Source organism: Calidris pugnax, unplaced genomic scaffold (genome assembly GCF_001431845.1).
Source record: "Calidris pugnax isolate Ruff unplaced genomic scaffold, ASM143184v1 scaffold20, whole genome shotgun sequence".
In the NCBI taxonomy this organism is placed as follows: domain Eukaryota; kingdom Metazoa; phylum Chordata; class Aves; order Charadriiformes; family Scolopacidae; genus Calidris; species Calidris pugnax.
Genome location: NW_015094510.1, coordinates 29157494 through 29182770, shown reverse-complemented (window position 1 = coordinate 29182770; position 25277 = coordinate 29157494). Strand labels below are relative to the sequence as shown.

At 39.4% G+C, this 25277-nt stretch overlaps 1 protein-coding gene across 1 annotated transcript in view; it reads right to left on the bottom strand.

The window, feature by feature from the left end:
- GUCY1A2 (guanylate cyclase 1, soluble, alpha 2) overlaps positions 1 to 25277 on the bottom strand; it is a gene marked incomplete at its 5' end in the record, with an annotated part of 152592 nt that overhangs the window by 115037 nt on the left and 12278 nt on the right. Inside the window, 3 exons of the mRNA XM_014965766.1 lie at positions 7513 to 8231; positions 21420 to 21541; positions 23564 to 23625. Coding sequence (XP_014821252.1) covers positions 7513 to 8231; positions 21420 to 21541; positions 23564 to 23625 — 903 coding nt within the window. The remainder of the gene's footprint in view (positions 1 to 7512; positions 8232 to 21419; positions 21542 to 23563; positions 23626 to 25277) is intronic.

Genomic DNA, 25277 nt, shown 5'->3' with positions numbered 1-25277 from the left:
CTGCATGCCAAGTCACAGTTTCAGAAAGGGACTCACAAACCAGTGCTGGCAGGGCTTCTCAATCCGTGCACTAAGAGGACTGGGTCCGGATCGAGGACCCAGGTACGTGGTGGATCTGGGCATCCCCGTCTCCTCTCGATCTGACCAGCTCTTATAGCACAGGAGTGGCACATGAGGAGGATGTTAGCCAGGGGAGAAAAACCAGGAGAGTCAGTCCTTGTCTTCCCATTCAGCCAAAAAACAGCTCCAGCTACCTCACTGCACTGTCAAGGAGTATTTACACCATGTCACAGAAGTCTTTTTTCAATAGTATAGTCAGAAAATGACTGCACTCAGGAAGTACCTATCAGGAGCTTCCAGCCCTTGTCTGGTCAAGAAATGGTGGCAGGGCAGTCCACCTGCACTCACACGACATACACAACTTATTGCTGGGTTGTCAGCTGCGTTTTGTCTTGTTCTTTGCAAGAAAAAAGACAAAGTGGAAAATGCCCATGATTATTTTCATTGAAAAGTTGAAATGTGGCCTTGGTGGCAACTAAAAAAGATTTGTGCAAGGCTCGCCATTAAGGTGAGGGGGAAGGTATCAGGCTGCTCAAGAAAGGCAAAATCATTGTCAGCAGAATCAAGTAATATCCATTGGGCAGCTCCGTGAAAACAAACAGCATATACAAAGAGACGTGGTAAAAGATGATCTGCCTTAAAAACAACAGTGGCTCACAGAGATGAGGAACTGACTTCTGTTGGAAGTCCTGCAGAAGCTTAGATGGGAGACAGCAATAATAACACCACACGTCTCAGTAGTGCAGTGCTCAAAGTAAAACATTGAAACAGTCATGCTGACACACTCTCTACACAGGTGAGAGAGTCACAGAGAGACTTGGATGCAAACACCCCATTTGCTTTATGCAAACACTTGGACGTGCTGCCAGGGAGGGAGCAGTGGTGCTTCCCAGACGGTGACTTGCCCAGGAGAACCCACCAGGAGGACTGTGGGATGCCTCGAGGAAGGCAGCTCCTGCTCCGGGGCGCAACTACCAGTTCCCTTGCATGCCAGCACCTTCATGGATGGAGTTAACGGGGACTCTGGAGCACTCCAGCAGGCAAGTTAAGACCCAGTCCTCTCAATTTGAATTATATCTTAATCCATATGTGACTTGCATTTCATTAAACTCTTGCGGAGTACAGTTGTATTAACCATGTGTGCAGCTACAAGCAGTCAATCCCAAATAGATAATTGCCACAAGAAATGTATTTTTGGTTGTTGCAATAAATAATTGCTTCTAGAAAGAGAGGTTTAGAATGAGTTTTCTTAGAAAAGTGAAAAAGCAATATTTGTGATCTTGTTATTCAGGAATAATACCCAAAATTTGGGAAATGTGACTACATGCAAGTGAAGCTCTCTGGTTAAACAGAGAAAAAAAACCCTGAATAAAAATTAGTGTGAAATGTGAAAAACAACAGAATGTTTGCACAAGAAGTAGAGCAACAGGGCCCTAATAACTTCCTTCAACGTCTGAGTAGTACCATACTGCAAACAACAAACAATAACAAGAAATTAGCTGCATGGGAAAACTGGAAACCTCGGGCGCAGATCTTGTTCAGCTTTTATACACCTAAGAGCTGTATGCATACTAGAAAACCTGTTCTAAAGACATTCATAATTGTTTGTATAGACAATTTTGAATGTGCATAATAATAAAGAAAAAACTCAAAGCATCTGTGTGGATAACTTGATCGCTGCAGAAAATAAAATGGAAGGACAGTAATAGGGAGGGAAGAAAGGATGGAAGTAAACCATCGCATCTTGTCTTATTCTGGATTATTTTGTACAATTTGGTTCCTATTCTCCACAAACTTACAAGTGCATTTAGTTGCAAACTTATAAGTTCAAGTAAAGTCAGTGAGACTGGTGACCTAATAAATTTATACAATTGCCTTTTATTTTGCAGAATAAATGCTTGCATTGTCCACATATATCCATTGTATAATGGAGACTGAAATATCAACCAAACAAACATCAAAACATTATGACCCAGGAATTCGGATGGTGTTTAAAATTGGGACTAAAGCGATAGAGTCCGTGTTCTTCAGATGGGAAGTTCTATTTCCTGTTTGGTCCCTACAACAATGGGATCCTGTAAATGCTTAGAGCTCCAAGGAACAGATGGTGACATAGAAAATTAAAAAAGTGTTCCTGAGATGTTGATGCACGGATGCATGAGGCTGGGCTTCTGCAAAGGTGTACATCTCTGCAGGAAGAGCTACCTATCACCCAGACCGCAAAGGCCTTATGTCATAAATTTAGGATAGTGTTATAAAGCCCAGTCATTTATTTCAGTGATTCAAATCCCAGTAAATCAAAGCACACAAATGAGCCTTTGCATAAATGGTACAAGCACTAAGCACATTGAAAGTCAGGGCAGGTATTTTTGTTAATTTGCTTCTGGGTGCTGAGTTAGGGAAAGATCATGATTTGTGACTTCTTTCATCTGAACACAGAGCTGGTGACAGGACTAAATGAAAACTGTTTTGTTATTCTTTCTCACTGCAAGCCTGAAAAAAGATCTAATTTATGTATTGAAATGAAGATAAAAGTGCTTTGAAAAGAGGCTGAAAGGTCCTCTGTTCATCGCAAAGCCTTTTAAAACATTTTTTTCCTTTTGAGGAACCACTGAGACATCTGAACAGCTTCAAAACTGCAGCAGAGTTGTCTGGGTCACATCCATTCAACTGCCATTTAAAGTAACCAAGTCTGAAAAGTGTTGAGGTTATTGCAGAGTCAGAATTTTCTAAAAAAGAAAAAGAATATCTAGAAGTGAGATGCAATCTCTTTATGAACTGAATAGAAGTGTGTGGCAGAGAAACAGAGAAATACCTAAGTCAGTTACTGCTAACTTTTAAGCAGGGTCATGCTTACAGCATGGATCTACCTGCCCAATAATCAACTTCCAAACAAGTTTTGGCAAATTGAAAAGAATTCCAAAATGAGTTACATGAGTGACATGAGCTCTGGGAAAATAATACAGCATGCAGTTCCCAAGGCTCAGTCTATTTTTTTTTCATCCAGGATTTATTAAGGAGTTGAATATGACATAACAGCATTGCCATGTCACTCCTCTCAAAATCTATGTAAGCAAGACAACCACAACCTCTGAATCTGTGCAACCTCTCATTTTGGCAAAAAAAAAAAAAAAAGGAAGTATCTAGCAAAATGCATCACATCCTCAGCTTCATTTAACTATTAAAAAAGCTTCATTTAACTACTCACAAACAGAAAGTTTTGGAAAGTGCTTATAAAACGTATGAGTCAGAAGAAAATACCACTTCAATTAAACTGATGTTCTCAAATTAATTCCCATGCCTGCAGCACAACATTTACCTCAGATCACTTGCACTTTGCCATCACCCTTTTCTCTCTCATTTACACCTCATTGTTCAAGACACAATTTTTCTCTTCACTGCTTGTTAGACAAAGGATTTCCTTTAGGGTCACTCCTTTTCACCTGCTTCTCAATAAAATCTGAATTGCTGCTACGGTGCTAGTGCTGACACTTCTTGTTCAGGGTCTGACTCTACACATTTAAGACAGAGAGGGGTCACTCATTGTCCTGAGAGGCAAGCTGGGCCCACCGCTGATTTGATTCATTACTCACGTATGATGATACATGGTACAAACCACAGCAATGATGCAAGGATGCACTCAGAGCTTCACAGCTTGATGGTACAGAACAAGCTTTTGAAATCAGAGTTGCTTCCCAAACTGACTGCTAAAACCTGCTTCCAGCAAGCTCCACTCCCTGCCACCTCTCCTACCAGTAAGCCACAAGGGTATGAAACCTGCACAGGTAGAAGAATGTTTTGTTTGTTTAGCTTGTAACTAGATAGGAAAAAAAAAATTTTTAAAGGGCCCCTATCCCCCTAAATCTTCTTTCTCTTCAGAGTGATTTACAGCAGATTCATGAAGAGCAGAAATTGGTTGAAGGGCTGTGGCTCTGTCCCAGGGCAGGGGAAGGTGACTGAGAGGGAAGGGCAGGCTCCAGGAAAGGAAGGAGCATGGCACAAGTCTCTTTCAGAGGAGAAACAATTGTGCTAAAAGGTAGCTCAGAGCCAACACTTCCAAACTTTTCACACAACTTTTCCTTCTCATAATTAGAGAAAAAAAGAGAAAAAAGGAGAATTTATGACCTTTGGAAAAAGGGGCAGGCCACGCAGGAAGATTACAAAGGTGTAGCAAAGTTATGTAGGGAAAAGATTAGGAAGGCCAAAGCCCACCTAGAGCTCAACCTGGCTTTGGATGTTAAAAACAATAAAAAGAATTTCTATAAATATATCAATAGCAAGAGGAGGTCTTGGGAGAACCTCCATCCTCTACTGGATAAGGGAGGTAACATAGTGACCAAAGATGAGGAGAAGGCTGAAGTCCTAAATGCCTTCTTTGCCTCAGTCTTCAGTAGTAGGACAGGGGGTTCCCTAAATATCCAGACCCCTGAACTAGCAGGCAGGGGCGGGGAGCAGAGTGAAGCCCCTGCAATTCAAAGGGAGATGGTGAGGGACCTGCTCCAACACCTAGATGCAAACAAGTCTATGGGACCAGATGAGATCCACCCGAGGGTGCTGAGGGAACTGGCAGAAGTGCTTGCGGAGCCACTCTCCATCATTTACCAGCAGTCCTGGCAAACTGGGGAGGTCCCGGCCGACTGGCGTCTGGCAAATGTGACGCCCATCCACAAGAAGGGCCGTAAGGATGATCCAGAGAACTACAGGCCTGTCAGCCTGACCTCGGTGCCTGGTAAGATCATGGAGCAGATCATCCTGAGTGCCATCATGCAACACATGAGGGACACCCATGCGATCTGGCCCAGCCAGCACGGGTTCACAAGGGGCAGGTCCTGCTTGACAAACCTGATCTCCTTCTATGACAAAGTGACCCGCTTGCTGGATGAAGGAAAGGCTGTGGATGTTGTTTATCTGGACTTCAGCAAAGCCTTTGATACAGTCTCCCACAGTATCCTCCTGGAGAAACTGTCTGCCCATGGCTTGGATGGGAATACCCTCTGCTGGGTTAAAAACTGGCTGGAGGGACGGACCCAGAGAGTGGTGGTGAATGGAGCTAAATCCAGCTGGCGTCCAGTCACGAGTGGTGTCCCACAGGGCTCAGTACTGGGGCCACTTCTCTTTAACATCTTTATCAATGATCTGGACGAGGGGATCGAGTGCACCCTCAGTAAGTTCGCAGACGACACCAAGCTGGGTGGCAGTGTTGATCTGCTGGAGGGTAGAGAGGCTCTGCAGAGAGATCTCGACAGGCTGGATCGATGGGCCGAGACCAACGGGATGAGGTTTAACAAGGCCAAGTGCCGGGTCCTGCACTTCGGTCACAACAACCCCAAGCAGCGCTACAGGCTGGGGGCAGAGTGGCTGGAGAGCTGCCTGGCAGAAAAGGACCTGGGGGTGTTGGTCGACTGTCGGCTGAACATGAGCCAGCAGTGTGCCCAGGTGGCCAAGAAGGCCAACAGCATCCTGGCCTGTATCAAGAACAGTGTGGCGAGTAGAGCCCGAGAGGTGATCGTCCCCCTGTACTCGGCACTGGTGAGGCCCCACCTCGAGTACTGTGTCCAATTTTGGGCCCCCTACCACAAGAGGGACATTGAGGTGCTGGAGCGGGTCCAGAGAAGGGCAACGAAGCTGGTGAGGGGTCTGGAGCACAAGTCTTACGAGGAGAGGCTGAGGGAACTGGGGTTGTTCAGTCTGGGGAAGAGGAGACTGAGGGGAGACCTTATCGCTCTGTACAAGTACCTGAAAGGAGGCTGTAGAGAGACGGGGGTCGGTCTCTTCTCCCAAGTTACAGATGATAGGACAAGGGGTAACGGCTTCAAGTTGCGCCAGGGGAAGTTCAGGTTGGATATTAGGAAACATTTCTTTACTGAAAGGGTTATCCAGTATTGGAATGGGCTGCCCAGGGAGGTGGTGGAGTCACCATCCCTGGAGGTATTTAAGAAACGTGTAGACATGGTTCTTCAGGGCATGCTCTAGTGCCCAAGATTACTGGTTTGTGGTGGGGTATTGTGTGGGTGGGTGATGGTTTTTTTGGTTTGGAGGTTGTTGTTGTGTGTTCAGGTGGTGGGAGCTGGTGTTGTTGTGTGTGTTTTGTTGGGTTTTTTTGTTGGGTTTTTTTTTTTGTTTTTTTTTTTGTGGTTGGACTCGATGATCTCTGAGGTCCCTTCCAACCACTACAATTCTGTGATTCTGTGATTCTGTGATTAAAGACTAGGCTGACTTTGAGGACAGATTCTGAAAAAAAACTCCCATTTGGTTTTAAATAGGTTGAATTACATCAATTCATAGAAAATGAGAAGCACTAATTTGCTTCTTTTGGGGGAATGTGTTGTTTCCAGGGTAAAATGCAGCAGAAAGATGTTTATTAGTGCCAAAGAGGAGCTGGAAACATTACTGCTGTCAGAAGTGGCTATATTTTGAAAAGAACCCAGAACTTGATATGCAGTTACCATGGAAGTCTTTCTGAAACTCTGGCCCAATGTAGGTAGCAAAACAGAGGTGGACTTCCTCAAGCTATATCCAGACCATCTAAACTGCAAATACGGCACTCATAGGCAGAACTTAGGTGACTAAGTATCCAGTGTGACTGAAATGACTATTATTGGGTGCTACCTCTTAAAAACCCTGAAAATCAATACTTTATTCACTTAGGGCAGTGGTATTTCCAAGACACCCACATAAAGGCTTACAATGTAAACATTAAGTACAAATGCTTTGGTGAATAAAGTTAGAACTCAACTTCACACCGAAAAGGTTTTCCATAATTCAAGGATATGCAATGAGACAAACTCCATCCAACATTTGGAGACATCCACTCTAGAAGACATGTTCTCACCCTACTCACTTGGGATGCGCTGAACTCAACATAGGGCCCACTAGTTAAGGTAGCTCTCTTCTGAAACATGGAGGGAAGAGGTAGTGCAGGAGGACAAGTTCCTATTTAAATGATTGGGAAGCATTAAAACTGGCATAGATGTTACTTTGTACTGCTTACAGACTTTGGTTCCCTCACGTGCAGGATGAGAGCTAAGAAGAAACACAGAGGAAAGCACCATTTCAAAACAAGGAAGTAGGATATAACAAAATGGAAGCATGAACCCTGCAGTGAGAGTCTTTCAGAAAACATACTGAAAGCTATTCCCTAGTAAATGGCTTAATAACTATTATTGTTATCATAATATAGCTGGAGTGAAATTAAAGATTAGATTTTAAAATTCTTCACCCTTTTGATTTACACTGTACTATTCAATTCCACAGCGCAGCATTTTCATGATTTGCTACAACATCACTGTCAAGGAAGATACTCACTTGGCTGGAGAATATCACTTAGACCCTCTTCGCAAAGCATACGTGAGCTTTCAAGGTACACAGGATTTAAGATGCTTCTCTTCGAATAAATAATCCTCTCCTATCACACATACATACAAACACACCCTTCCAAATTAATGTTCTTACCTTATCTTTATTTTCAGAGCCAGAATCCTCGCGTTTGGTCCGAATGACAAAGGGAGTAGATAATCTCAGGAGAACTCGTTCAAACGTGGCACTGATTTTAGGAGAAACTATGTCGAAGCAGTCTTGGAATTTCAAAGTTTTATGAGTGTCACATCTGAGCTGCTTCCTAAGACCTTCTCCAAGCTGCAGAATCAGCATGTTTGGATCAAACATCAGGTGAAATGGGAAAGCTCTGCAGAAGGTGCTGATGCTAATCCTCAGGTCTAAAGGGGACTGGGAAGTTCCTGGTGGAAGTGCTTTTGTGATATTTGCATTTTCATGTTCTTTGATAAGGTAAGTCAGACAGCTGCAGTTACTTGGGTTCGTCCCCTCTGAACACAACTTATCATTAGTGACCTGTTCTACTTCCACTTCCAAGCGGTAAATCTTCTTTGCTGCTGCTTTTATCATTCCCATCATTGCAAATCCCACAATCTGATGTGGATGAAAGTAATGAAGCATGAGATTGCCTTCAGGGAGCTCTTTGCATAGGAAAGAAGGGGATTCCAGGGTGGCCTGTCTTCCAAATGAAGTTCTAATGTGCTCCAGCAAAGCATCAAAGCCATTGAAGAAGTCTTGAAGGGTCCCACCTACAGCTCGAAGAACTCTTTCATTCTCATCAAAGCAGATATTGAAGAATTCCTCCCCAAACTTTTCTTGCATTTCCTCAAACTTCAAACCTATATGACAATGAAACACTGATCAACAACATAGTATTGCTACTGTGTTCTGTGTTCTCTATTTGTTCTCCCATTCTCTCTATTTGCCCAGTATTTTTCCAAGTCAGTGAGAGCGGCTTTTTCACTGGATACCTACCCAAAGGACTTCTGTTTTCTCTGCTGGTTGAGAATAACCCTAGAAGTCATTTTTGCCTGTCATTTTATGTCCTCCTGCTTTCAGCTTGCATGTCCAGCCATGGGTACATCCCTGCCCTTGCTGACCTAGTCACAAACGAGGCTTCTGCTTTTATAGCCCCTCTGTTCTCTGTCTTGGTGAGGGATACAACTCTTACCAGCTTGAAGAATAAGTTACTGGGATTCAAAGTCAGGCCTTTGGCTTTCAATAACCAATGTAAAGCCCTGCAGCCAGGTGACACTTTAGTAGCTGGGAGGGGAGGGTTGTGGATTTGGGGGCCTATTTTCAGACAAAATACTTTTGTCATTACAGCTGTTGGGCATTGCCAGAAGATAAAAAGGAATAATTACTTCTTTTTGTTGCTTGCAAAGGAAAGCAAAGCCTTTCTATTTTAGGTTTTTACACTTACCCATTTTTTAAAAAAACCCTGCCTCTTAGAGTGATCTAAACTGGTAGAAAGATAGGCCACCTCTATGATTTCTCACAACGTCACTTCAAGTCTCCATCACAGAAATTCAAAAGATTTTGATTTACAGTGGTGATAAGGCTGCTATTGCTGAAGGTATGAAAAAATACCAGTGATGGAAGCCCCTGGATACAAATGTGCATTAAATCCTATGCCAGTTTGTTATTTACTATTTTAAGAATAATCTAGAAAAAATAATTTTTAGATGGTTATTAAACATTTTCCTCTGTCTTATTTTAGGGGAGGCATGCTCTGTTAAATTTCATCTGTATATAATCCCTATATGACATAAGAGAGTAAAAGAATTAAGCAGATATGTTTGTATTGTTCTAAGCTGTAACAGAAGAAAAAGAAATATGAATCAGCTGCATGTGAATTACAAATATCTAGCAAGAGTTTTCATGGGAAATTAATATAGGAATTAACGACAGAGTTCCTCCAGTGTATTGAAATCAAATCTCATTTCGGTCAACTAGTCAAACACCTTAAAATTTATCTTGAATTTTAACAGAAATGAAGAGCAGTTATTTATTTCCTAAGGGCATAACAGGACCTTTATTTTAGTATGTATTCAGCATGCTTTATAACATTGATAAGATCCCAGTGGATCACTAAACTTCTCATTGTTTAGATTGCTTGTAGGCTTTTACATTTGGAAAGACAGCGTGATTAGTGACTTTCATGCCCAAGAGGTGTAACAGGGGGCAGAAGAAGTTATGTATCTGATGTTAGCAGACAATAACCTTTGATCATCTCAAGACAGCATCTGAATTGCCTATGCACACAGGCATAGTAATGATCAACATTCACAAACGATCTGACTGTTCCACAGCTTTGCAAACTATCTGCAATGACAGTTTTCTTTGGACCTTCAATATGATTAATAGCAGATTAAAATGCATTAAATTACATATATAAACAGGACAACATGAAAACATGACAACGCATTTTTTATAAAAGAAGTAATAGTAATAATTTGGGAAAGTTCATTCAAATGCCATTACTCATAATCAAATTTGGTCACTAAACTAGGTTATTACAAAAATATTCCCAGGATCTTTTATGACCACAGATGGTCAGATCTGCAGCTAAGCCAAAAGAAAGTACCTCTGGTACACAATGCCCCCTAATATCCTGACTCAGAGGACAGTGTGCCAATTCCTGACTCATTACCACTACGTCTGCATAACAAAGTATTGTAGCATCTTCCACAGAAATAGTCAAAATAACCCAAAAAGAAATAAATTCTAACCCACACCAATAACATTCTCATAATTGGATAGTAATAGTAAGGAGCTAAGAAATCATTATATTCATATGTATACAGAAGCCCATACCCATACTTTTAAATATCATTGTTCTGTAGAGTATTTTTGGAGTAACATCCCACAAAGCTGCTCAAAGCCATAGCAAAGGTGAGTTGTCTTTAATGTGTATTATAAAATTACAGTAAAACAGTCAGTTGCCCTGGAGCCACTAACTGAAAATAGCATATGCAGAACTTGTGTACTTTACTGCTGCACATGTAAGCCTTTCTCATTATCATCAGTGGGAGCTGTATCTTAGTATTCGGCCTGAAGTTTTGCTGATTGTCTTAGATTCATCTTGTCATCTACCCTGGAGGACTGGCCGTTCAATCTGGACGCAAGGTACTGACTCCAAGCAACATGAATTATACGATGAAATTCAGGTCAATGACCTGGCTTGAGGACGTGCCACTACTTTTAAAAACATTTTAGCTTTGAATTGAGTTACACATAGTACCAGTATAAAATTAGATTAGCTCAGAACAGAAAAATGGATATGCCCGAGCTCAACCAAACTGCTGGTCTGTCTTAGTTGGGAGTTTTCTCTCTAATAATAGACACTATGAGATACTGAGAAAAATAAACAAAGTCAAACGAGCTTCTAAAACAAACAAGTGTAATGTATCTACTGGGGAAGTTTATTCCTAAGCCTCACTAATAAGAGGCCAATTTTTGCTTGAAGCACAAATCAAAAATTTTTATTTAAATTCTTATTATATAAACACACATAAACTATTTTCTTCTGGATTTCCACAAAGCTCTTGGCTTCAGTGATGTGCTTGTATGAAGTTGCAAAAATACTAAATATGTATTTTTACTGACTTATTCCTGCCTCTCCTATTGAAACAAATGATGAACAGAAGCACACACTTACCTAACATTAACTCTGTATATATTTCATCATAACATTTTTATTTAGTACCACATAAATGATCCCAGTCTTTGAATATCTTCTGTGGAGTTTCTCCCTACTCCTTTCTCTATAATTCTATCGTTTAGCTTTCAAGAGACAATAGAAATTACCATCATCATCAAAAGGAGAGAAAATGTCAGAATGCATCAGATTGCTATTCATCTGCTCTGAAGTCTTGCCTCAGCAGTGATTGGTATCAGATGCTATAGAAAAACTGAAAAATCTGATGGAAAATCATAAAAAACCATGGTTTTGAGGAAGCTCCTCCCTAATTGCTACAGTAAACATTTAGCTTATTCACTGAAATGGATGGAAGTACCAGATTAGGAGGTAGTTTTATTACATATAGAAAACCTGTTTGTTACAAAAATTCCCAGAACTCATTGTCTCTATAGCGCATACTTTACTGCATTGGTAGACTTCCACTAATTATTATCTGTAAAAATTACATTCAGTATTATTTACAGTTCCAGTGTATGTAGTTTTCCTTTGTTTGCCTTTTTTTTTCTTTTATTTCGAGAACAGACAAATTAAATCTTCAAAATAATCTTCTTAATAACCGTCAGGTTATACATCTGCATAAACAGTACCATCTTTTCAAACCAATATCGCATTAAATTATTTCTCTGCATCTTCATTTTGTTTTCATTTTGATTTTGGTCTGGAAGAATTCAAATTGAAGATGGCACTGAAAATGTGAGTCAACTTCTGTTCATCGAAATTTTTTACTAGCTATTCCTTTCTGAAAAGCTGGCATTTCCACTCTTTCTTTTTCACTATGGCCCTCTAATCAAAATTTTCATTCAGCTGCCCAGAAAAAAAAAAAAAATTGAGATCTGTATCCATGCCCAGCACTTCCAAATGCAGAAGCCACTGCACTCCCATACTGCCTCATGCATGACCCCAACCACCACAGATAAGGCTTTGCAATGGGCACTAGCTTGCCATCAGTAACTAGGAAAAAAGTCATCCCTTAGTTTCACCAAGACACTTCACTACACAGTAGTGATACAAAATAAGCCAAAATTCATGCCAACATTCTCTGCTGTTGCCCAAGAGAAGCCATTTGTTATTTCGAGCTTCTGTTATTTACCAACCTTCTACCAATATACTGAATGAAATTCAAAAAAACCAGCAGACTCAATTTACTTTCCTCTTGGAAAGTGATCTACTGTGTTCCTACCACTTAATCCGCTTCTTTAAGGGGAAAAATCACGTCTTAACTCTAATCACTTTTTTCCGTAGTAGTTTCTTTTTGTTACTTTTTCTTACAATGCATTTTTTATTCTAGCCCATACTGGACAGAGATAAAATATGAACATTGTAGAAGGAAACTGAGGCAAAGCAACCATAAAATGAAGATATTGCTCTGGGCCTCCATAACAAATCACTATATACAAAAGTACTATATAATATCTATTATTATCCTTTGAAAATGTGTCTCGAGGACATTTGGAGAAGAGATCCTATACTTGTGAGCCAGGTTCAAAATTATCAGTCTTTAAGCATAGGCTCAAAGTACAAATTAAGTTTTACACTGAACCGGAGCAGAAATAGATGACTTCATCCTGTAATAACATGCTAGTAAAAGGTCCTTCTTCATTTTCTTTTCAGCAGTTCCTGTAAACTGTGAACCCACTACAAAACATCAAGGAACTAATACAGTATTTTGTATATTACTAAGTGGAGAAATTAGATAGGAATCTGCTCCCATAAAGAAAATCACAAATCACAGGCTCTTCAGAAACAAACAGAAGATGAATGATGTGATAAAAATGTCAAAGTAATCCATTATCTTGCAGAGCATGCAGAAGCAGTTACATGCTGTCCCGTTATTCCTTAATGTAAGTCATGGAGACAATGGTTGCAGAGTGGCCAGCATCTGATTCCTTTGGCATAGAAAAATACCCTTTTTTCTGGGATACCCATTAAGAATCTGTAAATGTCAAATATTAAGGGGATGGAAAAATTCAATATGCAATTCCAGAACTCATACTGTGGAAGGAAGCAGAATTTGTCACGTTCAATTATAGCAAATACCTCTTAAATGTTTTTGGATTAGCAGATTTTTGGCACGAGTAAGATCTTTTCCTTAAACAGTCTTTTGGACAGAAAGCCAGGTGGCAGTTCAGAATTCCAAAGCATAATACAAGCTGGTAGGGAAAGCAACGTTTATTCTCAATAAAAAAGCTTTTGATGTGTACAGGCTAATGCAGAAAGGCACGTTAGATGAATCATTTGGCTTGTAAGTAAACCTAGTACAGGATCTAATTACTGTATAAAGAACTTTGGTCTTAGTTCATTATGATGGTGAATGTGTATCATCCTGGGAATCCAGATAGTAGTTTTAAATTATCATTTTTAGTGGTTTTTATATGAATACAACAACATCCTTTTGTACCTTTACATTTGGTTTTGACACAACTGTAAAATTTGTACTACACTTCTCTTACAGTGCCATACAGGGCCTGCATATCTTTCAAGATTTCATAAAATAAAAATAAGAATTATTGCTTAAAAGAATTCCTCACACTTGTTCATCTATAATACCCGCTTTATCCAATTTTAATGAGGCACTTTCTTTCCTTGTTAAAGTGAGGCTCTCCTCTGACAAACAATGTTTAGAAATATCATTGTAATTACTGCCTGTTGGTAAGGACCTGATCACCTGTGCTCAGCATACATGTGAAAAATTCTGCTCTGAACTACTGACACAGGAAGCTCAGCTGAGCTATTAAGAACAGGCAATGTTCTTTTTTTTCCCCATGTAGTGCTTTCAGTAGCAGCTCATTCTGCAGGCAAAGCCAAGCTGTCTGAATCAGGACATCACCATTTTGTGTCCCCCATCACATCTTGGACACCTCAGTTCTCAGATTTGCACAGGGTTTATTAAATGAGAACTGCAATCACTAGGTTGGTGATTCCTAAAAATAAGGCAGATCCAGTTTGTTTCGTGTTAACTCTGGAGATCAAACAGCAATAAGCACAGAGTTTTTTAATTTGCTTTTGCCTTAAAATAAGCATATATGTCTTTGAATTGACATAGGGAGCAGAACTTCACTTCTTAGAAAGAATAAAATTGTAATGAAATCTAAAAACTTATCCCATTAAATGAAAAATCATCTCTTACAATTCCTCACATACACAAAGGGCTCAATTCAGCTGACTAAACATAGACATCTAATGCTACTTGAGTCTTCATAAGGCATCCAAGACATCTACAAAAGGACTAATGCATAGTTATATCTGCCAGGATATGGGACTTGAGGGAGACCTACACATTTTTGAAGGTTTGACAGAGGCCACACAGGACCTAAAATAATGGCAAACACCTACATTTAGTCAATGAATCATGCCCAGAATGTCTTCTGCTTTATAAATAGAGTTCTGCAAGATGTTATTGTTCATCGTAACTTCAAACTGCTCGCTATCTACTGGTAGTTCATCTGTTTCTAACAATAAATAGCTCTGATTTGAGAAGAGTGGGACGTCTAAGGCCATTTGGTATAAACATTTGTCCTTTTCTAATTTAGAGGTATTCATCTCAGTTTTTAAATCACATGAATTATGTGATTTTTATTTAGATTACTTTTGTATTGCCAGTGTAATGTAACATCTGCTAAATAATAGGAGTCCTGAGTGTATAGCTTAGACCCCCCCAGGATAGAGTTCCAAGTACTATTAAAATCCATTAGTATCGCTAGTCCTCTGGGCCATGTAACATTTCCTTTTATGCCATTTGTAAACCAACAACTTTAATTATAAATCAGGCTGTGTATCCTAAATTACTTGCATCCTAATGACTATCTGCAGTTCTCAGTTCAAAGGAAAAGGAAGTGATAGTTATTTATGTGCTTTAAATCTATAAACATTTACAGTTTTCAGACACCTGCTGAGCAGTCAGCGTGCCAAATCCTTCTCCATCTTTTCCAATTGATTCACCTGGTCTAATCTCACTGTAACCTTACATCTGCCCTGGCATCTCCTTTTCAGCGTGCTTCCTGCCTCTTTAAAGGTAGTATTTCTCAGCAGGGATGTGCTGTTATTATTTAATAGCTACCAGAACAATCCCAAATTTACTCCTCTTTAACTACAGAATATAGGTAAGAGCTGCGATTTTCTTAGTTTAATAAAGGAAAGTCAGGTCTTCAACTTTGACAAATGTACAAAGAGCAAATGACTTTTATAGAATTATGCCCTTTGCACTAAATGAAGGAACAGCCCTGCAAGATATATTTAGGCATGAAGTGGTTTGCTCTATATAAAGCAGCCTACAGCACATATCTTCTTCGGTGGTGACAAGCAAATGTCACCCAGAGCAAGAGCTCTCTAAACCCCTACACCAACCATGGATTCCACCTCCTCCTCAGTGTCTTCGGAAGGCTGAATCCAGAAACATGATTTATCGCCCTTACAGGGAGGGGCTCTGGGCTGGGAAAGACCTCACACCACTCTCAAAAGTAAAATCAAGAGGATGAGCATTATTATCAACCTGTCAGTTAAGAATGCCTAACAGGAAAAATTATCGGAATGCATTTAAGTCCACACGTGGATCTGACTTAGCAACCATTGACATACGTGGTGAACTTTTTAAAGAAAATGAGGTAACTGTAGTAAGATTTTAGGAGCCAAATTTTTGTAGGAGATGAAAAAGAATTCTGCTGTATAAATTAATTTCTTGAATAAAAAAAAAAAAAAATGGAAGAGAATGTTTTTCAGAATCCTTAGCAATGGAAAGACAGATAGGTGCAATTATTTCTCCAGGCCTCCTTGTTGAAACACCTACCTAATACAAGTGCATCTGTAACGTCAGGCTGTGCACCCCAGGTGCTGCAAGTGTTATTTATGCAGCATATATCGCATGGGGTTGCAGTACATACAATTTAGACATTGCAGTCTAATACACAAAGAGGCTTTCAAAGACAACATTTCTTCCATGTCATTAAAGATTGTGTATGAACATCTGCTTTGAAAATTTTGCACAACAGGCTACTTTTCGATAGGTATTTATGAATATAGATTACTTTTGATTAGTTTTACTATCAAAGTTATGACAGATTACAAAGTTCCTCAACAAGATACAAAGAAGCTCCAAAGAAAATACTGGTCACTTTTAAAAACAGGTAACTCCCTTCATGAAACTCCCTTTCTCTTTTTTTTTTTTTTTTTTTTGAGGTTTAAAAAAAAAAAAAAAAATATTTATGTCATCTCCTTGAACCTTTGTTACAGTATCTTAAAGAAAATAATCAAAAGTACTCTGTAACGTCAGGCTGTGCACCCCAGGTGAGGCAAGTGTTATTTATGCAGCATATATCGCATGGGTTTGCATTACATACAATTTAGACATTGCAGTCTAATACACAAAGAGGCTTTCAAAGACAACATTTCTTCCATGTCATTAAAGATTGTGTATGAACATCTGCTTTGAAAATTTTGCACAACAGGCTACTTTTCGATAGGTATTTATGAATATAGATTACTTTTGATTAGTTTTACTATCAAAGTTATGACAGATTACAAAGTTCCTCAACAAGATACAAAGAAGCTCCAAAGAAAATACTGGTCACTTTTAAAAACAGGTAACTCCCTTCATGAAACTCCCTTTCTCTTTTTTTTTTTTTTTTTTGTGAAGGATTAAAATAAGAATGAAAAATATTCATGTCCACAAAGGCTACATTAATTGTGTGCAGTGTTTGAAAAAGAGCGTTTGGAGGGTATGCGGTGAAGACAGTACAATTTTTATCTAGTTTGGGATGTGTGAAACATCGCGTGATGTATCAGAAGTACGTAGTGGGATTGAAAAATGAAAAGTGGGCATTTCTCTATTGCTTCATAAAGCTCAGTACCACAGACCTGCACGGAATATCTGTGCAAAAGATAAGTAGGAGACAGTTCATGAAGGCTTTATGTCCCAAAATAAATTCCTTACAGTACAAATTACAGACTAATAATTTTTAAAAGTTTTCATCCTTATTTTTCTGTTGCCAAAGTTTTAATTTGGAAGTACCTGGAAGTCTTCTCCTTTATTCTGACTAGCTGCAATTAAGTAAAAATGGATACTCTAATCTTACCTGAAATCAAATTATTTTAAATTATGGGGACAAAAGCAGTCCCAAACAAGATTTGTGTTTGGGCTGTCATTGCTCAAACTGCTGAAGGTACAAATAGTATGAAAGCATCTTTGCTTTGAGAAGGTTAAAATCTGAACAGCACTGACATATCGCTGAAAGGATTAAAAAATACCAATGTTATCTCCATTATACAGATGGGAAATTGAGGCACAGAAGGAATACAAACTTGTCCAAGGTCAAATAAGAAATCTCTTCAGATAAAGCTTTCTCTCTAACATACCTCAGTATAAATTTATAGTCCCCTAATAAAGAAATGTGCTAGTCATCCACATAATATACTTCATCATAGGAATCTTACTCTTATCTTTATTTCTAAAATAAGTTGAAACTACCACCACCAATCTGCTCTGAACACTGCTTAGCTAGCCAGCTAAAAGCATTATCTGTGCCAACAGTATAAAACATACCAGTGCTTGTTCTTTGAAATACTTTATTTCCAACTAGGAACTTTACAAAGGCTCTCTTCAGAAGCCAGGATTTCTCTTCTCTTTTGCCCAACTTCCAATATACTGTCAGTTGTTTTTCCTTTGGATGATATGCTTATGAAGACGCTGTAAAAGTGTGCACACACCAATTAAAGAAAGCAGAGTCCACCATAAAGCTGTCTGGACTGTTTTCAAAAGTATACAAAGTTAAATTAAATATTCCAGCCTCAGAAGCTGTCACGACAAAGGAAAACTGTGCCATTGATCTGGTATCAAACATGGTTTACAGCATGTGAGCATGGTGGTCATGGCTCCATTAATTACAGTGGATTAAAGCAGGAAGAGCTCTATTGATGTCTAGATTTGCAGCAGGAGCAACTCAGCAAGGAGATGAGGAGAACCAGGTCTTTCCACTGCAGGAAGATGGTGTTACACTTTAGTGATGACTTGACAGGAGGAAAATTCCAGTATTCATACATGATAAATCACATGCATCGAGATAAGCATAAAGCTTGCAGCCAGCACTTTGCTGTGAGCAGTGTAAGCACCAGGACTGTGGTGAGAAGCATCTGTTTACAATCTTCCAAGCTTACTAATGATCTCAGCATTTGCTGTCTTCTGATGAATAAGGAATGCCAGATGACTATTTTAGAGGCAGCTAGAGGGTGAGGAGAGGTGAAGCATGTTGGCATTATCTAAGGTAAGAGAGCAGGATGTTGCTTCCAAGCACCGTTAAGGAAGCACTTTCTTCCAGCCCTAGGCAGCAAGTCCCTGTTACCACTCCTACAAATAAACAGAGAGCCAGATTTGGTTCAATAGTTTCTCTAGCCTCCATCACAGGTTCATTCTTGTCTCCTGTCTCAGCAATGCCAATTGCTCTAAGTACACACCCCAGCGATTACATCCTTTTTGCACAGAAGTGGCTCTCACTAAGCCCTATTCAACCAGAAAAATAACTGCATATGTGAGAATTAATTACGCAGCCTCCATTAATTATTTACCTGTTGTGATATGAGCTACAATTAAAATGAAGAAGCTGGTTTAACTGCTCATTCCCTTATGTTCCTGTCCCAGATAAGAAGGGAAGAAGTAGTGCTTTTAAATTATCTCAGTGTTCGCTCACATTGAATTTTTTTTTTTGCTATGAACTCAAATTCATTCTTTAAAAGGTAAGCTTTTCCAACAGTAAATCACTGCAAACTTCTTTTCAGCAAAGTCCACTTTAATAATTCCCCAAGACAGTAACCTCTAGACATTACCCCTACACTGTGATCCCAACAGTTGGATTTGCCCTTGACACGCATGCACTTTGAGGGTAATGCTGAAAAAACAGGCTGCCCATTACTCATCCATGCTAAGGGACCAGGAGGAAAATATTTATTTAAAAGCATATTCATAACTATTTCTTATTGTGTCATGGTGAAATACCTAATTATGTGTGTATAGTATTAATAAGCACATAATAACTTTAAAAGTCTTTACTTCGCCTGAGTCCTGCCTTATCACTCATAGCATTTGTTTCTGAGAGCTAGCATTCAATTATTTTAAAATGCAAACAAAAATATATGTGAACTAATACTGGACATATTTACAGTTTAATTTGTTCTACATTCTCTGCATGACAACATGTGCAAAGTGCCAAGTACTGTCTCTTGCCAGCACAGGTTAAAGGCACTCAGAACCTTCCTGACAGGGACTAGCATCTTGCAGAATAAGGTACATGACACCCCAAAAAAACCCATTTTGAGTGTCAGTGAAACACAGTCATGTCTCAACTGGAACATGTTAGGTGTTTCACAAAGGGCACCAAGTCTGTTTAATAGTTTGAGATAGAAAATACAGACATGCAATGCATATACCTCCAGAAGGATTTTAAGTCAGCAAGATACAAAGGTCCAGACCACAGAATATCACTTTACCATATTCCCCTGACATGGAAGGTAAGTCACATCTTCAATTATCACACAAGGTCAGATTTAAGTGTTGTGCCTCCTGTTGAAGAAAGTCTCTCTAACTGCATAAACCCATTAAAATGTTGCAGGTTTATATGTTTATATTACCAGCTCAAAGGAAACTCATTATGAACCAAAATATCATCTTTTGTGCCTTCCACTCCAACTTCAGCAGTCTACTGAGACCTCCAATGAAAAAGCAAAGAGGGTTTAGATATTACAAAAATTACAACCCCAGAGAAGCAATGTCTGCTCCAGGCTGAGCAAGGCCAGCTCTCCCAGCCTCTCCTCAAGGATGGGTGCTCCAGCCCCCATCAACTTGGTGGCCTCAGCTGAATTCCCTTCAGTTTATCAATTTTGCTATGGTTTTGGGCTCCCAACAACCAGATATGGTCTAACAAGTGCTCAGTAGAAGGGGATAATGAGTCCCTTAAATCTGTATTTCTGTTCCTGTTCATAGAGCCCAGGCTGCCATTGGCCACCTTTGCTACCAGGACTCATCGCTGGCCCATGTCCCTCTTGCTGGCCGCCCCCCAGGGCCTTTCCCACAGAGAAACAACTGCAGCAACTCTCCGTTTGCAGTCTTCCATGAAAGCAGCAGATGGCAAATGACAGCGCTCCACAGCTGACACTAGCTAACAGTGGGCACACAGACAGCTACAGCAGTTCAGCCGCTGTGCTGCAAGTGGGTGAGTTGTGGTCACTTGACCTCAGGACTCAGCCCAGACATACATAATACTGATAAACACATGGACCAACATGACCACACTGGTATTACTTTCTCGTTAGTAGATGGCATAATTGCATATAGTTAATCCATAAGAACACTTAATGTCTTAGAACTTTCAAAAAGAGTTTTTGTCAATTGTTACAGTCCTGAAAGTAGAGCTGTGTAACACCAGCTTTGCTGCACTGCAAATGGCTGTCACAAATAAATCAGGAATTACTGCTTTGAAACAATTCTCTTTAAAAGCAGATACTACTTTCCCTCCTTACAGTTCCCTGTAAAATGTAGACAACTGCCCAGCGGTTAAATCTCAATCTGTAAAGTTTACTCTAAGACAAGGAAAATGATCAGTTTCATAGGAGTGAAACAGTTAAAACAACCCCAGTCAAAAATTAAGTTCTTAGTATTAAGCTCTGCACCTTTTTTTTTTTTCTTTTTGGGACAGATTTTTATCAGTAACACAGGTCTGACTGAAAAGCAGTAAAGCTAACTAACAACTTGGGAAGGAGAATAAATCATATGAATGGATGCAAATAGCCAGCTATCTAATTTTGACACCTATTAAGACAATTGCACTTCAGTGACAGATGACATTGTCTTGACATGCAACATTTCTAAAAGTTTATTGCAGCAAGCATTCTTCAATATGAATGTAAGTTTCCAGAATGTTTCGTGTCTCAGGTACATCCTGCTCTGTGTTTCTCAGGCCATCTATCTACCAGGCTCAGAGATGGTTAGAATATCTGCTGTTCTGTAGAACCCCTATAAATCCACTTGAGACAACTCAAGACCAAGGCCTACATAGGTGCAAGTCCCTTTGGACTCACAGCCTTTGAAACTCCTCTAATCACTGACATCAACCTGGGTATTGCACAATACACCTCCACTGAAAAATCAGTCTGGATTGTCTCAAAGACATAAAATAATATAGAAAAGTAGACAAATGTAGTAACAGCACATTGATATGTAGCTGCCTACATCCTAAATTTCCTTTGTTGGAGCAAAAATTCCTTGGTTCCATGTTGGTATTAGGATGGTCAGTAAACTTTCCTTCCAACTAAAGCAAACAAATTCCCTTAAAAAAATACCTACCAAGTACATTAGCCGTACACTGGAGAATTCCTGAGACATCTTCAGTTTCTTCATTGCCAGAGCAGTCTGTATAGGAGCATCTGTTTGATATATTGTGAAAGTTCTTCTCTGCATCCCTGTAACTACAGTAAAAAAAAAATAAAATTTAAAAGTTATAGCATATCCTTATACAAATGCAAATCGGAAAAATGTCTTTCAGAAGTGGCAGTAAAGGATGCCTTTAGCCTCAGTTGTCTCTTCCCTCTTTTCCCCTTCATCAACCCCTTTCTATTCGTGCATTATCACACACAAGGCAACACATTAGTAGCTTGTGTATTTCAAGTATTATACTAGAATCTGTAATGAGAATGAACTCATAAGAATAAAATAGTATCAAGGGCTGAAGCATAAGGGAAGGGTATCAGACAGATCTGTCTTATACGTCATTCCCACTGGGGTGTTGTCTATAACAAAGTTGTACAGTAAACTCCAAGCAAGATGTTTATGAGGCAACGGTGAGTATCTAATAAGAATAATAAATCTTCCACAGCACATTACATTAGCACTGCAAGTATAAAACCTAGCTTTCTCTGTGGATTATCTTTTGAAAAGTTCTCAGCAGAATGAAGGATGCCAAGCTGCAACTCACTATGCTATCAAGAATAAAGTTTGTGCTATAGCCTGTTAAACAAAAATTATAAAGAATCCCACCACTGATAAAAGGCACAAAGCTATGGTCCAACCAGCAAGAAAGCATCTAACATCTGAATTATTCTGTATGATTTAGCTTTGCTGGATTGGTTTTTTTTAATTCAACAGAAACAGAACAGGAGCTCAAACTATGTTTAAAACAAAGCTTTATGCAGGTGATAATGATGACAGAAGAGGGAATACAAGTGAAGAAAATATTGCAGGCAAGTGATAATGCAAAATACACAACTGATTTAGCACAATGCACAGAGCAAAGCTTAACTAATGACTATTTTGTTGACAGTTTTGTAATGCTTTCATACTTTGTTTGTACTCCGTGAGGCCACCTCCTGACACAGTGTCGGAGCTGGCCCGGAGCCCAAAGTCCGGGCCCAGCCCCAGGGCCCAAAGACAGGAGCCAGGCCTCTCCCGCCAGCGCCACCTGCTCCCTGGAGGAGGCCTCCCTGGTGAGGCCACTCCTCACCTCCCATCCTGACCGGGACAGGAGATTCCATGAACATTTACGCTGTATGGGGTGTCAGTGCCCAGGTGCCAGCAAGGGCGGCTGTGGGGGACACGGTGAGGAGAGGCCAGTTCCAGCCAGCTCCAGCAGCCCCACCACAGGGCACAGCTCAGCCCCTCAGACAAGGTGGCGGCGCCTCTGGGGCAACGTGCTTAAGAAAGGGTAAAACACCTCATGGTGGTGTGAAGGGTGAGGAAAACAACTGAGAGAAACAGCCCTGTGAACACCAAGATTAGTGAAGAAAGTCCCTTACGTCTGTGTCATTAAATTTAGAGGACTTGTCATATGGCATATGGCATTTAATGGCTACAGACATGTGGTCGTTGTATTCTGACTCTGTCAGGAAAAGTAAGTTATCTGTGACAATAAAACACTTCCACAGGCAAGGAAAACACTTTTGCAGGTAAGAAAAATGTTGAAAGGAGATTATTTTAATCAATGGGAGAATGTCTTAGGTTTTCATGATGATAGTTGCTATTACTTTCTTTTTACTCCTCAGTCATCCATTAATTCTGTGAATGAACTCAGCACCTGGCTTTCAGCCCTGCTTCTGCAAAAACCTCCTGCAAGGATGTAACGGGGCATGTATGTAACACGCACTGATGCAGGGATTTGCAAGGTTTGGACCTCAGTTCATAGCATAAGTAACCTTTCCAACATTCTCAGCTGGCTCTGTGAAAAGAAAATTGGAGTAGATCTTATACTTCTACAAAGAGATTCCCTATTCTCCGTATATAGCAAACATCACTGTTAATGGAGCAGTCATGCTCTGATGGGATTCTGTGGAAGCAGGACTGGACAGTAGTATATCATGAATGTCCATAGTTCGTACAGTTACTCCAGAGCACCCCTATGAATTTGTGACAAAAATTAAAAAGCTTGACAAACAAGGCTGTGACTAGAGAAGCATAGAGGAAAACATCATCATGCACTACCTCACATTAACACTTACCCAATAACTTGATGCTCAAAATGCTGCAGTGTCCTTTGAAGAGTTTGCCGAATGGTCTGAGGCTATGGAAGAAAAATAAAAAAACCCATAAGACTAGGGAAGTACAATACAGTTTTATTATATTATTTTTTTTTTATTATATTTATTATATTATTCTATGATTCTATGATTATATTACTATTACAAAGAATTTTAACACACAATTTTTCTCCAGTTTTATTCCTCCTCATCTTCTACCTGCTAGGTGTCCAATATAGCAATGGATATGAAACATTATTCATTCCTTATATCTTCATCACTTAAATAGGAAGGAATTTTACAATGTGACATAATAAATACTGCTTACAAGACTAGTTGTGCATAACAAAAGAACGACTTCAATATTAATTCTCAGAAATTATCACCCACCAGCTATCTCATTATTTTAAAATAATTAATTTAAAATAGTTTCAAGAAAATGCTATTACTGTGTGATGAAAGTATCACCAGGAAAAGGCATTGGATTTTTAAACTTTGTATGCTCCCTAGAGCATTTTTACCAAAGGGTATTATAAAGACACAATGTATTTTGGCTTACTTTCCTGACACACTATGATTCTCCAGTCATCTTTCAAAATACCACGAAACTCAAGTTCACCAAAAGAAAAACATTACATGCTTCAAGCATTTATGTGCTATTTCATTTTAATAGGTGTTCACCAAACTACATATGTGCATATGTGTTTATTTGCATTATTACTACTACAATGTTCACCAAAATGCATATATATTTGTTTTCTTTACTACCACTAATACTGCTGCTACTGCTATTCCTATTATCTGTAATTAATTCATGACACATTTTCAGGTAAATAAAGAAACTTCGAAATCCATGTCATTCTCTTTGGAATTTTCCAAGTCACTTACAGCAAAACACCATTCTTCCAAAATGACTGGTTTTTATCAAGTCTGAAGTTTTTCACCTGTCCATTCTGCTCTGGTGCCACAGGTCAGACAAAGGTACACAACTGGGGTTTATAAGCCTTCCTTCTGTATCAGAGGCACACTGGGATATTTTGAACAGACTTGCAGCAGCAGACACTCACATTTTAGAGGCATTTGGTATTTCTCTACCTTTTGAAAAAGGCATCTAATTGCTTTGGAAAGTAATAGTTGAAACACCCCTTAATTACAGGAAATTCATTCTAAAACCACCATCATGTTTGAAAGTCTCAGATTTTGCTTACTGCTGTACAGATTCAGCAGTTCAAGAGCTGAGTATTCTTCCTACTATCACCCATGAGTTGATTATGGCAGGAACGAAAAAGTGTGTACCAAACTGCATTAGGTTTGTGCAACTGTAAAAATTTCTTTTTTAATACCAAATCATAAGAATGTGTCTCCCCTGTTGAATTAAAATGTGTAGAAATGCATTCACTTAAAAAATAAGCTCAAACCAGATGTAAACCTTGAAAAAGGTTTAGGGTTTTTTGTTAATTCTGTATCAGATAATTACTTCTCTTCTCTGTGGGATCTAACTTTCCTGTGCTACGAGGCATTAAATCTTACATGTTCTCTTGCAAAACACAGTGAATGAAACCATGACATATCAAAAACCCATCCCCTTTTCAGTGGTTCAGCACATATAGAAGTCCTTAGGCCTGATGGGCTACAAATATATTTCATGGCATGTTCTCACAGAGATTCAGAAGCTTTCTGTGCTCAGCAGGCAGAA